This window comes from Tasmannia lanceolata, unplaced genomic scaffold (assembly GCF_043159265.1).
Source record: "Tasmannia lanceolata isolate RefF3 unplaced genomic scaffold, GAP_Taslan_0.1 ptg000008l, whole genome shotgun sequence".
In the NCBI taxonomy this organism is placed as follows: domain Eukaryota; kingdom Viridiplantae; phylum Streptophyta; class Magnoliopsida; order Canellales; family Winteraceae; genus Tasmannia; species Tasmannia lanceolata.
This window is the reverse complement of record NW_027518685.1, coordinates 29,578,647-29,595,111: the sequence shown is the minus strand read 5'-3', so window position 1 is coordinate 29,595,111 and position 16,465 is coordinate 29,578,647. Positions and strand designations below refer to the sequence as shown.

General features: G+C 38.9%; 1 protein-coding gene and 1 non-coding gene across 4 annotated transcripts in view; one reads left to right on the top strand and one right to left on the bottom strand.

Moving 5' to 3' along the window:
- Positions 1-962: 962 nt before the first annotated feature.
- The window catches only part of LOC143885111 (ubiquitin C-terminal hydrolase 12-like), a 57,782-nt gene continuing 42,279 nt past the window's right edge, over positions 963-16,465 (bottom strand). For all 3 annotated transcript variants that reach the window (XM_077389105.1, XM_077389107.1, XM_077389106.1), the window contains 16 exons: positions 14,539-14,616; positions 13,729-13,817; positions 13,533-13,641; positions 13,312-13,380; positions 13,116-13,226; positions 11,816-11,871; positions 11,534-11,711; positions 11,187-11,288; positions 11,028-11,099; positions 10,627-10,692; positions 10,165-10,230; positions 5,420-5,506; positions 4,082-4,198; positions 2,260-2,334; positions 2,062-2,148; positions 963-1,570 (listed from right to left, as the gene is read on the bottom strand). In XM_077389105.1, coding sequence (XP_077245220.1) covers positions 1,529-1,570; positions 2,062-2,148; positions 2,260-2,334; positions 4,082-4,198; positions 5,420-5,506; positions 10,165-10,230; positions 10,627-10,692; positions 11,028-11,099; positions 11,187-11,288; positions 11,534-11,711; positions 11,816-11,871; positions 13,116-13,226; positions 13,312-13,380; positions 13,533-13,641; positions 13,729-13,817; positions 14,539-14,616 — 1,404 coding nt within the window. In that variant the 3' untranslated portion in view covers positions 963-1,528. The remainder of the gene's footprint in view (positions 1,571-2,061; positions 2,149-2,259; positions 2,335-4,081; positions 4,199-5,419; positions 5,507-10,164; positions 10,231-10,626; positions 10,693-11,027; positions 11,100-11,186; positions 11,289-11,533; positions 11,712-11,815; positions 11,872-13,115; positions 13,227-13,311; positions 13,381-13,532; positions 13,642-13,728; positions 13,818-14,538; positions 14,617-16,465) is intronic.
- Positions 11,969-12,090, top strand: LOC143885696 (U6atac minor spliceosomal RNA). Its single transcript, XR_013253560.1, has one exon. It is a non-coding gene; the product is annotated as a U6atac minor spliceosomal RNA (small nuclear RNA).

The following is a 16,465-nucleotide window of genomic DNA, read 5'->3' as shown; positions in this document are numbered from 1 at the left end:
AATCAGGTCGGATTCAGTTTGATTCCTATTCATTTTTTAGCAAAAGCTCAACCCGACCTGGCCCAAGTTGCACCCCTACAAATCACAACGCAGAAAGGGCTGCATCAAAATCTTCTCGGCATCCAAACAGGCCCTTCATTTATTTTTCATGTCTATTCATGAGGAGTATCTTCATGATATTTAAATTTTCGCCCCCTCTAAGGATTAGGATTACGCGCCCCACTTTTCACCTGAATTGTTGCAGACTTTAAACGCTTTTTGACGTCAAATCACCTGAAGAGGCGGCATAATCCTACAGGGGGGTGAAAAAATCATCGCCCTAAAAAAACCCGTTTCTACCTTTTTTTTTTCTTTTTCCTCTTCAGAATGGGAAAAAAAAAGCACTCAAATGAAGGGTAAAAAAAACCCTAACCAAAATGTTTGTTGTTTTAAGTAGAGGTGTTTGAAAGTTACCAAAAAATAGACCTCCTAAATAGACATAAATGAATGAAAATACGAAGGGAATATTTATACATTAGCAACCTCCAATTGGATCTAAGAGCTCCATCAGACCTAGATTCAGATGGGTTATGGTCTGAAACAATTTCAGACCTTAAGATACAGATCCAACGGGCATAAAATAAATTTTACGCCCATTTTTGCACTGCGAAATCGTAAAACAGATTATACTCTCATTTCTCCACTAAAAAATGTGGGTAAAATTTGTCTCACACCCATTTTAAGAAACAGAGCCTATAAATAAATAAGAAGCTTATGATTTTCAAATAGCCAGAGAACCTTAGTCACTAGGCGAGTGCCATTATTAAAACAATGGAGCTCTTATATCATTTTCCAAACTTAGTAGATTCAACTTGTTTCTTTTCCTTTTCAAACTTGGGAGATCAAAGCTGCAGGTTTATCAAAGCAAGGTGGTAGAAAGTGAACAGAGAAAGGCTACTGCATAAATAAGAAAAGCAGTGGAGGAAAAGGAAAAGGCATTGTGAGGCCTTCATCTTAGAACTGCAAGTTAACAGTATTAGGCAATAGATCTAAATACCTCAGAATCAGTGTCACCGGCCATTATGCAACCCCAATCCCTTAAAGACAAAGCCAAAACTAAATAGGGAAGGGAGACTGAAGAAAAAAATAGGGAAAAAAACGAATATGAAAAATGTCAGACACCCAACTATCTATACCCTGTATACATCCCCTAGTCCAAAATCTTTCTTATGTACTAAATTACACTGGAAATGAATGTAAGGTGAGACAGCACACCCAAGGAGTGCCTCATAGAAAGACCAGAAGAGGAAAAGTTGATAAGGGGGGAAGTTATCCACGATCAGAGAAACATGCACACGGATCGAAAAGGGGCTCCCCCAACCCATCACTAGAAAGAATATAGCAACAAAATCAATAAACAGCAACTACCTCAAAAGCTACTATTCATCTTTGAGAGTGTTTTGACTCTTCCAATTTGACATTGCCGGAAGGGCAATGACCAAAGGCAGCGGGTACAAACAATGCCCTTGTAGAGGTTTGTTGCCACTTTCTAGTTGTAGATCTTCACTGGCTTCTCCAATGTGTGGCGGTTCTGCAAAGTAAAGAGACATGGTCATGAAAGTTATGGAAATGGTTGGGTTTCTGATACTTGTGATTTTACAGAACCAGTTGTCCGTCGTGATCAAAAACTTGGGGGAAAAAGAGACGATCCCAGCGACAGGCAAAGGAACTCAGGTGTGCGAAAAAAATAAAAAGTAAATCATATGTAGATGTTATATATAGACACACACGGCTGCATAGGAAAGTGTTTCTAGTCGTCTCTGAAGCTGTACACACACACACACACACACACACAGATATATATAGACAAACACACACATATACATCTCTGAAGTTGTATGTATATGTGTATGTAGATAAGTATGTATGTGTGTATGTAGATAACTTGTCTACACTAGTGTGTAGCAACTTTTTTCTCATATATATATATATATATATATATATATATATATATATATATATAAAGAAAAAAAAAATGTGTGTGTGTCTGTTGAATGGCATCATATGTAGATGTTATTTTACCTGACTTATAGCGTAAGTCCTTTTTGGAGCAGTGTCGGAGTGCTCCAACCCAAGATACTGCTCCCAAGCCCCATATACATCTCTTCTCTGAAGTTGGGTAGATAAAAAAGAGGTCAGAAGCAAAGAATCTCTAAAATGAAAAAAAAAAAAAAAAAAAAAAAGGAATATATCAAATGTGAACTCTGATAGACTTATTACCTGGAAACGACTAGATACAATGTCAGAGTCCTCAAGGTACTCAGGGCGACCCAATGATAGAAATGCGAACTTCCACTGAGCAAACATATGAGCAACAGACGTGGCAATTTCAGTATGAAAAGAATCAATATGTTTGGTTTGTGAATGATTAGTAAACATGTTATAAAAGGGTTAACTACTTGGTTGTTTCTGCATATACATGGGCAGTGTGTGATTCCATCTTCTGCAAGTGGGAAAATGTGACTATACTATATCATGATTTGTTCTATAAATGGCCTCATGATCGTTCCCTTTTTAGTTTTGCAGGACTCATCCTGCACGTCGCAAATGATAATGGGGTTGTCACTCAGGTGGACCACTACAAACCGATCATTCTTTCTTTTCTGAATGGTAACTGGTCTTGCCCACAGACCCAATAACAACAAAAGATCCTAGCCCTACGATCATGGATGGCAGGCAAATGGCAAGGAGTCATCATCCACTGGGCTCAGATGTGTGTTATGCATATGATGGGGCCCGCGAGGCTCCAAATTCAATAAGGCCACAAAACTACCATGCATTTTATTAAGTTATATGCAATGACTATTGAGCTATGTAACTGACACATGCACCAGCACCAAAGTAATCATCACATACAGTACTGAGTACACACATACTGGTGTAGGACAAATACACAAAGTTAAAATCAGAAGATAGATCTTTCAAAAAAAAAAAATAGATCTAGCAAATTCCAGCCAATTGTTCGTTCTTAATGGGGATGCACTTGAACGAAATGAAGTAAATCAAATCATATATGAGCAAATTAGATCTTGAAATTCTTTTAAGGCTGCAAATAGGAACAGATCTGGATTTCAACAACTACAGTGATGAGAACAGACTGCACATATGCTGATCTTGAATGGGAAAAAAAACTACAGATCTATTGTGAGAGCATTGATGACAGCATCATGAATGAACTTTGAGATCACCTCAAAGGGGTAACATCACACCATGGAGAGACATCTCATCACAAGAGCAAGCTCCATTTCTCATCTATTTCAAATCTCCTTTTTTACAATGAGGTCCCCCCCATTTGTGCAGAGGGGCCGGCCAGATCAACTCAACTCAACTCAACTAAGCCTTTGTCAAAAACTAGTTGGGGTCAGCAAGGGGCCGGCCAGATCTGAGGGCATAATTACAAGTTTACCCCCACTTCAATGTTTTCCCCTACATATATGAGGGAAAAATACAATTTTACCCCTCAAGTATTTCTGAAAACTTTCAGGTATGTCCTATATAGGCTGTTACAGGAATATCAAACAAGTGAGACAATTACAAGTATGCCACTAAAGAAACGCTAACTAGGAAAGCATGTTCTAACATAGCTCATACATTGGTCCTTTTTGTGAATCATAGAACTACACGAAAGCATTAATCTAGCCTCATTCTTTTATAGTCCTCATTCTTTTATAGACTTTCGTAAGTTGATTTGCTTGATTCCCATCACATACGAGGTGTCAGATATGTGATTCAAGAAAACCCATCAAACTCATGCATCAGTAACATGGTTATTATATTAGGGGATTTTGTATGGTATACAAGTATTAGATGAAAAAATCATGATACAAAGGAACCCATTAAAAAAAATCAAAATATATAGGAAAAGCTTCCAATGAATAGAGTGCATTAAATCTATAAAAAAAATAGTAAATAAAAGATTAAAAAAATATAAGACGTCTTTTCATAATTACAGCTAAATGCATGTTTGCTAATTACATAACCATTGGGTTGGGAACAAGTGGAGCATGTTCACTATGGGAGCTAAAAATGAGAGAGCATTTACCTTCGAGAATTCATCATCTGGAACCTGCAATTTCTTCTGGATACGTTCTTTAACCTCAGCTAAAGTCTCACCTTCATGGATAACTAAGAAGAAGGGTTCCCCGAAATTCTGAACTTGCTGTTGAAACCGAACACAATGGAAAGTTTTAGGTAGAGTTTATATATATATATATATATATATATATATAGAGAGAGAGAGAGAGAGAGAAGAGTTTTTACACAATAGTGTATATAAGTTATCTACACACTAGCTTAAAATACAGTGGGGGCCACATTGTTTGGGTGATCTAAAGCATTCATTTGATTGGCCCTCACATAGATAGGGTGTGCCCAAAAAATCAGCTCCATAGGATCATCCCAACCCTACGATTTGTGGAGGTAAAATGGACGTGTATAAACCTCCACAAATCTGTCCATGTTTTGCCTCCACGGTTCAAATGGTTAGAATGATCCTATGGAGCTGATTTTTTGGGCACACCCTATCTATGTGAGGGCCAATCAAATGAATGCTTTGGATCACCCAAACAATGTGGCCCCCACTGTATTTTAAGCTAGTGTGTAGATAACTTATATACACTATTGTGTAAAAACTCTTCTCTCTCTCTCTCTCTCTCTCTCTCTCTCTCTCTCTATATATATATATATATATATATATATATATATATATACACACACACACACACACACACACATATATAGACACACACACACACACACACACACACAGAGAGAGAGAGAGAGAGAGAGAGAGAGAGAATGGTTCCTACAAACGTGTGCAGGTAAAGCTTACCTGCACACGTTTGCAAAACAGGGTGGGGGGGCCACATTTTTTGGGTGTCCAAAGCATTCATTTGGAAGGCCCTTCTAGGGATAGGGTGTGGCCCAAAAATCAGCCCCATTGGATCATCCTTAACCTGCCATTTGTGGAGGGAAAAAATGGGCAGAAACATGTACACACAGTGTCTATCCATCCCCCTCCCCCCCCCCCCCGTCCCAAACACACACACCTTTGATTGGGTTAGGACAATCCAATGGGGCTGATTTTTGGGCCACACCTTATCCATGGAAGGGCCTTCCAAATGAATGGGTTTGATCCCCCAAAAAAAGTGGCCCCAACACTGTTTTTGCAAACGTGTGCAGGTAACTTACCTGCACATGTTTGCAGGAACCATTTCCTCATATATATATATATATATATATATATATATATGGGAAAATGGTTTATGAGCTCGAGCCCAATAGTATATATATGGGAAAAAGGTTTATGAGCTCGAGCCCAATAGTAACTATTGTAGATCAAATGGGGAAAAAGTAGATAATAACTTTCAATCATATTTACCATCTGATTTTGGGCTGCATCTTTTGTGAAGTGGTAAACATGAATGAGGCGATCATGAGGACCAAGATTTTTTTCTTCTTCTGGGATCTGTATTCATTAAATGAGTCTGAGAACCACCATAACACTTAGCAATCACTAACCCCAACTTTTCTATTCATCTTCCTTAAAGGTAATATTGTTGCTGTTATAATCATACAATTTACAATTCAAACCCAATTGTTCGATGTGAATACCACAGAAAACAATTTATAACATAACTTAAATCCCATTTGACGAAAACCTTACATGACACAGGTGTCTCATGCGGACAAATGGAGAAAGGCTTTATGATTGTCAACGGTTTTACAATGAATCAAATTTGATTGAAGGGAGATAAAATGGGAATGCATTGCAAGTCAACAAAATACGAATGACTTCTTTCTAATGTCTGATTATTCAGAAGCTATATATAATTATTTGCTTGATCAAAACTTCATGTGAAGTGTTTTTAAATTCTTTGGTAGGTAATCTGGGATCAAACATGCAAACTTTATAGACGTGATAGACGACCATTCAATTGTGCAACGACCTCAACCTTGATGTGCTAGGCAGACTATGAAAAGTGCATATAGGGCACTATCCAATTGTGCAACGGCCTCAACCCTTATGTGATAGTTAGAATATGCTTGTCAATTGTGATATCTAGTTTTTTTTCCCATAATCTTAATTCTTTTAATTTTCAAAAAATAAAAAGATCTTATTATTTGAATTTTCAATTTGAATAGAAATCTTTGAACCATAGAATTATATAGTGGGTGCCAGAGATATCTAATTCTACATCTATGCAAGACAGCATACATTAAACATCAGGTCTATGCCACAAAAATACAGCAATCGAGATAAATAAACAGAGATTCAATATTATTCATAGAACCATAAAATTATATATCGGGTTTCAAAGATCAAACATCAAGCCTATGGTACAAAAATACAGCAATCAAAACCAATAAACAAATACAAACTGAAATAGATTCAATATCATTCATAGCACCATAGAATTACACATCGGTTATGATTTGTGGACACGGACACGAGTGTCGCATGTCGACAAGGACACAGAGTGTTGGACACATGAAATACCCAAAATTTAGAAACATGGACACGTCTAAAGTACAAATTATATATAATCATGATTAGTAGACACAGATTCGTGTGTTGAGTTTCGACACGGACACAAGTTGTCTAACATTAAAACATCTAAAAATCTAGAAATGGTGACACATACACATACATCTAGCCCTCCCCAGACCTCGCTGGGCCGCCCTTCTTTTTTTTTGAAAGATGACAGTCTTCATAAATATTGAAATAGCATTCAGGACCAGTAGTCCCAGCCTCCTTTTACAAATATTTGTTGGAAACCGGGCATACCCGGGCTATTACAAAAAAAGTAAGAAGGCGGTATTGTCCTTCCAGAAATCAGAAGAACACTACCCTTCCCTGAGAATCGAGTCTAATTACAAATATGATGCTACTTCCAAATCCTCCCTGATAGCTCCCGCCTTAGCTAGAGTGTCAGCCATCTCATTTGTCGATCACCAGCGGTGTTCGAGATTCGGGTTTACTACCCGCATCAGATCCAGTATTTTCCGCAACAGACTCCTGCAATCTCGAAGGGCCCTTTGATGTTTCAGAAGCCCAGGCTACCACATTTGAGGAATCGCCTTCTACTATGAAAGGGCGTTGATCATGTTCAAAGGCCCACCGTAGGCCAAAAAGTAAAGCGTTAGCCTCCACCTCGTTAGCATCACATATATCACATGGTCCCGAGTAAGTGATCATAATCGTCCCATAGGAATTTCTGATAACTCCTCCAATCCCTGCCTTACCAGGATTTCCCAAGGAACATCCGTCAAAGTTAAGCTTCAACCACCCCGTTGGAGGGCTCATCCATCTAGCTTTAGGCTTGAACATGATGGTTGTCCCATATTATCGACCACTAGTTCCTTATCAGGTCTCCCATCTCGTAAGGGGTTTGTTTCTTTGCCTTTGTCCAGGAGACCAATTCCACCTTGATATCGGAGATAATATGGGCAGCAATTCTACTCTTTTCCTGAAAGATACGTCTATTGCGCTCCTTCCAGATGTTCCATACTATGGCGCAGGGAGTTGTTGCCCAGAGGAATCTACCCATATCTCCAAAAGACCTTGAACGCCAACCAAGGAGAAGGGAGCTAATAGATTCAGGGCAAACCCAAGAAATCCCAAAAGCTCCAATTGCTCTTATCCATTAGTAAGCGAATGGACAATGCAGCATTAGATGATCCAGAGTTTCTTCATCTTGATGGCAGAGAACACAAATACTCGCCAGACTAAAACGTCTTTTCTGTAGACGATCACAGGTGTTAATTTCCCTGTGTTTCAAGGTCCATCCAAAAGCCACCACCCTCGGTGGGCTAGGGATTTCCAAATACGCCTCATCGGAGATTGAAACTAGGCATTTAACAGCGTAAAGAAAGATTTGGCAGTTAAGTCCCCATTAGAAGCCGGGGACCAAACTCGTTCATCCTCCTTATATTGCGAACAATATGTCAATTCTATAAGCAGGAGAAGTCTCTGAAGGTCTTGAATTTCGTCATCCTTACGGTTTCGACGCAAACGGATGTCCCAGAATCCTCTACCACCCTGTCCTTCTCTGACTAGATAGTCTGCAACTGTAGTTTCAGGAGACAAGGCAATTCTGAACAACCTATGAACAACCTAGGGAACTCCAAGCATAGTTTTGATTAATCACACCATAGATCCAGCCAAAATCTAACATTGGTACCTTTTCCAACTTTGTAGCGAATTGCTTGGTCGAATTCTTCTTTAACAGAGCAGATAGATTTCCAAGCACCTGACCCCTTTCCTCCCGATGGCTTTTTAATGTTCCAATCCTCCCATTCAGAGCCGTATTTCAGCCCTGTGACCCGATGCCATAGAGCGGATTCCTCATTACCATACCTCCAAAGCCATTTACCAATTAACGATTTATTCCGCAATCTAATCTTACCAATACCCAGGCCCCCATTCGCCTTAGATTGTGCGACTTTGTCCCAACTAATTAGATGCCTTACCTTCTTTAAAGTGCCATCCCCGTCCCATAAGAAGTTTCTTTGGAGTCTTTCAATTGTCAATGCAACCTTGACCGGGATTTCGTATAAGGACATGAAGTATACAGGCATATTAGATAAAGCGGCTTTGATTAATGTTATTCGCCCCCCCAAAAGAGATGTATTTCTTCTTCCAAGTAGCTAGCTTCCTTTCAATTCTTTCGACTACCGGGTCCCATTGGGATGGCCTTGGAATACTGAAGCCTAAGGGCAGACCCAGATAGGATACAAGAAAAGTCCCAGTGGAACACCCAATTGATGTTGCCAATCTTTGTATCTCTGTCTGATCCAGATTGATACCCAAGAGCATGCTTTTGCTGAAATTAATTTGAGGCCCGAGGTAACCTCAAACCACTTGAAGATTTTCATAATATTTGGAATGGCTTGAGGGGAATTTTGGAGGAAAACAAGTGTATCATCTGCAAATTGAAGATGGGTTATCTCTTCAACTGAAGGTCTGACTTGCAACCCCCCAATCAAACCCATGCTGTTTGTTTTTGTCAACATCAGACCAAGGGCCTCAACCACCATGATGAATAGATACGGGGCCAATGGATCCCCTCGACGGGTCCCCCTGACGGATCCCCCTTGATGCTTTAAAGAATCCTTCCGCTGAGCCATGGATAATAATTGAGAAAGAGTTAGATGTTATAAGCGCTCTGACCCATTTCCTCCAATTTGGACCGAAGCCCATCTTTTCTTGTATGAAGTCAAGAACATCCCAATCAACATGATGCCTTTTCTATGTTAATTTTCAATACAAGTCCCGAGCGCCCACTTCTTTTTACCGAGTCGATGAGTTCATTAGCTATTAAGACACCATCCAGGATTTGCCTTGATTCAACAAAGGCCCCTTGAAACTGTGATATAATCTCCTCCATGTAGTTTTTCACCCTTCGTGCAAGTAACTTAGCTACAATTTTGGGGATACTATGCATAAGGCTGATTGGGCGGAAGTCCTTAATGCCAATCACCCCTTCCTTTTAATCTAAAACAAATATGAGATAATCGAGTAATAATGCATTCATCGATTTAATCTAGTTCTCTTCCGTCCCTAATATATAACGCGAAAGGGAGACCAATATGACACAATGTATATAGTATTGAGATAAGAGTTTGTTTAGGGTCTTAGGTTTACGTGTATGTGGGTGGGGTGGGGTGGGGTGGGATATAGCAACAAATATTAGTTAAAGAAGAGCTAAATGAAGAGTCTATAATAAAAGAAGACTTAATAATAAAAGAAATAAACACAATATTCAATAATAAAACTGAATATCACACTTGACACGGTACAAAAACATGTCCACACGCCCACATCAAGTGTAACACTTCTAGCAATACCTTTAAAAGTGTCCAAAGGAGTGTCGACATGTGTGGACATGCGTGTCGGACACGGCAGGACACATTTCGGTAATAAATTCAAAATGTTGGCTAAATCATAGCATATCGGGTGCCAAAGATATCCTATTGGACATCTATAGAGCACCATACATTAAACGTAGTACCAAAAACACAGCAACCAAAACAAATAAGCGGATGTAAAATGCAAAACGTGCACGAAATCCCTATATCAAAAACAATCTACGCAAGAGCGGACTCAAAAAAAAAAAGACTAACCTCCTCTGCACGCAACGTCCAGTACTGATCGTTTATGTTCTCAATCTTCTCACTATGAGGAAAAATCTGCCAAGAAGTGATAGATTTAACAGCTTAATAATAATAAAGGAAAAATATGAAAAGTTTCAAAACAGCCACAAAAACTTCTAAATACAGTTTGCATCTCACCCGCAGGACAAATAGGTAAGAAGAGTCAGTTAATACTGCATGTGTTCATTCTTCCAACTTGACAGCTTAACAGTTTCCCTTTTTTAAAGTTAAACTGTGAACACCAAGAGAAGTCACAACCAAGCTGGAATCGAGATGTCACATTGCAGTAGTTTAACAAGACCCACCAAGTCCTACTGATTTGGGGAAATTTGAAGCCAAGTTCTTAATTACTGGTCATAAAGACCCAATTCCTCATTGAACACTATTTTAACCGACACAGTAAATAAGAAACTACAGAAGACTAAACCATACCTTATAGATCTTGTGATAGAAAACCTCAAGCAATCGAAGCTCAGCATTAGGATGAGACAATTCGACCTATTCCAAAATGCAGATGTTTTAGGTGTAATTATATTTTAGTCAAGGAATACTAGAACCAAATGCAAGCACGAATGAGAAGCACGCTGCATGCAATATCAAGTGGTTTTTATGAAATGTAAGCCTTCTTTTTCTGAAATGATAACCACATTTGCTTAAAATATAAGAATTATGGAAAGTACAAAGATTAAGCTATGTGGTGTTAGCCTGGATATGATCTTCCTCTTGTCAAAAAAATAAAAAAGGGGGAGCACAGTTGAGCGTGACATCACCCACATTTTCCCTTGATGAAACAAGTACTACATCAATTAGAAGTGTGAACAGTCAAAAATTACCTTGGTTTTCAAGTCATTGATAACATCACCAACAGTACTTTGTTTGGGCAGCCTAATACTGTGAATAACCACCTGTAAACAAACACACATAGGTTTAATAAAGCACATGATGAGTTACATAATGCAAAATAAGATGATGGTTGTGGACTTCATACTCACTTCATCCTTTGTGGAGTAATAAAAAGCAACTTTCAGAGTTTTCAAACCTTGCAACTCCGGCAAAGGAATGTCCAATACCTCATAGTACAAGATATCCGAAGTCTGCAGAGTCAAAATATTATTGAAATTATTAGCCGAATGTCTAAATATTAACCGGGTCAATCACTGATTCGTGAGTCAACTCAGTTTTCCCCTGGAGAGTCAAAAAATTGTTCGACTCCGAGTCAATTAAAACCCCATCAAGTCAACCACTGAATCACCCAAATTGACCCTGTTTTTCCATGGAAAGTTTTCCAAATAAAATAAAAAGACAAACCAAAGACTGTGGGAGATACAAGATGGAGAACCTGGTTGTAGTGGACCAGCATGTCCAACAGATGTTCTACACCCCGGTACTTAATGGGTTGGGGTTTAGGCTGCTGAGAGTAACAGTTGTGAGATGTAAGCCTAATTTTAGTTTGATCATCCAAACCAAGTTGCCGAGCAACTCTTTCCACGACCTCATCATAAGTGAACGTCTTTGACCTTAAAATTCAGATGGAAAAAATCAGAAAAAATCAATCAGAAAAATAATAAGATATATCCTCAGAACACTAACATAAAACAAAAAATAATTACAACAAACTTACAACTCTAAACAGAAATCATCCTCCTTAGGTTTCTCCAAAGATCTGAAATGAACAACCTGCAGCATCACGTTACATGAATACATAGAATCTTAGACAGTGAGTACCGTTGAGAATGATGAATATAGAAGTATATGTGCTCATTGAGAAGTATATGTGCTCGTTGAAAGGAGAACGGTTGGCATCTCCCCTGAAAGGGACGGGAACAGCCTTCGGGCTTCCCTGTTACCTCACATGGTTAAGGCTACCCACTTTGGTGGATCTTACCCAATTTTTTCCTTTCTAAAAAATGAAAATAAAGTACTTCATTAAATTAAAGTTATAGCTGCTTCTCATTTTCAGAGCACTGGAAGAAGAATGAAAGCACATGCTTCCCAAGAGGAAAATCACAAATGCCTCCCTAATTTAAGCAAGTGAAAGGAGCACCCTGACATAAAGAAATCCCATTCAACCAGGAAATTCCCAATAACCTACCTTTAACTTATAGTACATATAGCATCGATATGCACACTTAAGCATCTTCTTGGATTGGTATATATTGTAGGATAAAGAACTTCACAATCCACTAGCAACATGTTCAACTTCCAATCTAAAGTATATGTATATATAGCCATGATTTAAATTTCGGTTTCAGTTTCCGTTTTGGTCACCACGGAAAGGGAAACAGAAACATTTCGGTTGAAAATTTCACTGGAATCCTGTAATATCACAAAAACATATGAAAACATATGCAAATGATAGATGCTAGAATAAGTACAAATACATAGTTAGAAACCAGCACATCAGCAAGACAAGCATTCAAGATGGTTTAATAACATCAAACACCTAGTGACATGTGCCGAAGCACGTGTCTGATAATCCAGTACATACCACATTTCACATTAATTCATGTACATATTCTACATAATACATGCATCACATTTCACATGCAATTCATGATAAAATAATTGTGTAACACATACTGATATAGTATACCACTAATGCACTTATAATTTAGGTTTCAGTATGCATTTCGATTTAGGTATCGACTCGATGGGGATGGAAACGAAAGATTTCGGTCATTTTGCATCAGCTTCGGTGGAAATTTAAAATCATGCATATAACGAGGCTCCTAGAGCACCATTGTAGACTAATGTTAAGCATTGTTTAACTCTATTAGGCTTCTGAGAATAGCAGCTAGTTTCATATGTATATATCGGGCACTGTGAGTTAATATGAAGTCCCTTGCCGAGCCAAGAACCTACCCATGCAACCACGCCTAAGAGGTTATTTATAGTACGTCAAGAGAATAAGAAACGATTACCTGTCGATTAAGCACATATTCCAAAAACTGAGGTACATTTGGATAGCGACATTTGTTTTCATTTTCGCTTGGACGAGTTCTCTGAAAACAGATGATGTCTCCATCTTCAAGCTGCACATAAGAAATCAGAAATTCAAGCATTGTACCCAACTTGATGTACTATCTAAAGGCAGTAAGAATTGTATGATATATACACCTGGCTAGCTCGAAAAGTGAGTTTCTTATCAATTTGTTCGCACATTACATTTGGCTCAAACTTTATTTCCTGGCCATCACATGAGAATTAAAAGTTTCAGAAAATTTTGTTACCAACCATTTCTGCATAAGGAAAAAGAGTTTCTTTTTACTAAGATAAGTTTCAGGGAAAATAATATCACATTGCAATAGACCGAGAGAATAAAATTCAGACAGAGCTACCTCATAAAGTTCAATTTCTTCATTTGGAGGGAAACCTGCCATTTCATTTAATTTGGAAAGGATTTCGGCTGGTTTACCTGTACTTTTAACAAAAAGCCTCCCCATATACCTGCGATCGTAAAATAAAAATTTCACTACAATCACATGAAACGCTAACCTGAGCAAACCATTGACAAGGCATGAAACCAACGAATACCGGAGCTCTTCTTTCTCAGGGTCATAAAGCTTGAAGAAAAGCAGTATATCTTCTTTGGTCTTGTCAAGTGGGTGGAGAAGACGTAAATCCTGCATGACCAAACAGAAGAAGTTTGTCAGGCCCATCAAATAAATTGTTTGCATCACCTAAACACTGCCCCCTCCCCCCCCCCCCCCCCCCCTCCCCTGTATTTTTGGCCGACTGAGCAGATAGTGTATCTACTTCACCGAGCAGCAGAAACAGGGGTGGGCCCACATTGTTGCGGGGATCCAGAGCATTCATTTGGAAACCCCTTTCATGGATAGGGTGTCCACCAAAAATCAGCTCCATTGGATCATCTTAGGGTGTCCATTTGTGGGGTGAAAAAATGGGCAGATTAGTGGACAAACAGTATTTGTCCATTTTCACCCCCACAAATGGGCACCCTATGATGATCCAATGAAGCTAATTTTTTGTGCACAACCCATCCATGATGGGGCCTTTCAAATGAATGCTTAGGATCACCCAATCAATGTGGCCCCACCCTTGTTTCCTGCACTCGAGCGCAGATAAGCTATCTGCGCTCGAGCGCAGGAACCCTTCTCTCTCTCTCTCTCTCTCTCTCTCTCTCTCTCTCTCTCTCTCTATATATATATATATATATATATATATATATATATATATAGACACACACACACTATATATATATATATAATATATATAAAGCGGGCATGGCACATGCCCAACACGTGTTTCACGTCTACAGGAACTTGAAATCCAGGAAACCATAATGCGCAACCAAGTTGCATTAAATGAGTAAAGCAACAGTACCGGTCCAAGTTCTACTTCCAAAAACAACTTTAGTTCTGCATTGTGAGCCTTGTTTGATCCGTCCCTCAATTGACCAACCTACAATGCAACAGAAGGTGGTTATGAACTTGACAGTCCAGCTGGCTGTAGCATGCCCAATGGAAACCTAGCATATCAGGTAGTAAATCACCATGTCTCCAAAGTACTCAAAATGGAAGAAACACTAAAAATGCAAGTAAAAAAGATTGGTGATCTACAATTATGGTTTTAAATTTCGGCCAAAATTCAAAATTTCGGGCCGACCGGATTTCGGTCAAGACCGAAACCGAAATCAGCCGAAACTGAAATTTCGTTATAAACTGCTGTTTTTTTAATTTGTGTTAACTTACCGACTCCTCCAAAAGCTTAAGCTGTTGGAGAAAGGTGTTATTTATCTTTTATACTTTAACACTACCCCGCACATGTGGCCCACTTGGCAAACACGTGGCACATGTGGTCCCACTTTGGGCCGACCATCACATGTGAATTTGTGCTATCTGGGAGGTTTGAACTCGAGACCTTTGGCTCTAATACCTGTTAACTTACCGACTTCTCCAAAAGCTTAAGCTGTTGGAGAAAGGTGTTATTTATCTTTTATACTTTAACAATTTGTTTACAGAATTTCGGCTGAAATTTCAGCCGAAACCGAAATTTAAAATCATGGCTACAATATAGTCAAAAGACTGGAATCAATGAAGAAAAGGAATCATACTTGGCAACATCCACAGCATAATGATAAATTGTGAACTGAATGAAGTCCACATAATCAAAATGGTGACAATAGCATACAAGATTGCAAGCGACAACAAATTGACTTGTGTCAAATTTTCCTTCATGGTTTGAGTTGCCAAAAATACATTTACCAAGAGAATAATATTAGGTTATCATTTGCTTTACAGTTTTCACTCTTTCAGGTATTAGGACATAATGCTATTGAGATGAACATCCATATGCAATTGAAACATGTTTTTTGTAGCAGTAACAAAGAAGTACAATAACTAAAACAAATACAACGAAACAGGATGAGACAGCCCGGAAATAAATAGACGCACATCAGAAAACCCCGAGAAGAGTAGAGTATCAATAAAAGTTTAATTGCGACGAGACCAAATTGTTGATAATCAAAAATATCAATTTCTATATCTCTACTCATTACCTGATCTTGGAATATTTTTTAACAGTCACCAGAAATGCCTCATTGGGTGGGAAATGTGTTTCAAAAAAGAAACGAAACATGTAAAAAAGTTAGGTGAAACATCTCAGGAATGCATGGAAAACATTCCTTACAGCGGACCATCTGAGAAATCAGAGGATGCTCATTGTTGATTACTATGCTCTCCGCCTATACGGGAGAGTCTGCCAATCATTTTTTATTCACAGCAGGTACACCAAGGCAATTTGGGGCTCCTCGAAGTGAAGTTCCCAGATCTATTTCTATTGATCACACTGAGGATCTCTTTGGAAGTTGATCCTTGCACCATGGCCTAAAAGGGGCCAAATGTTGAGGTCTTTGGTCCTGCTGTCGGTTCTTTTGAGTTTATTAAAAGAGAGAAACAGTCGTGTCTCCAAAGGAGTCTGAAGCTGTCCACAACGAATCTTTTCTTTGATGGTGCAGTGTAATATAATCCTGCCGGAGTTTAGGGGGATCCCGGAAAACTCGCTAAGAAGATCATGGGATGAGGTTCGGATTAAGCACTGTCCCTCAAACCAGGGTGACCCTAGATGATTGTCTCGCCAACCTGGTTTCACTAGCTAAACTTGGCTCCGGCTTGGAGAGAACATGGGTCAGCATCTGTAGGGGGCCTCCTACATGAGCAAGGTGAGATCAAGAGATGCGGATGCAACAAATGTTGAAGTGCAAGCCCTTTTAGTTTGGATTCGCTCAGCAAATGAAAGTGATTTGGATCAC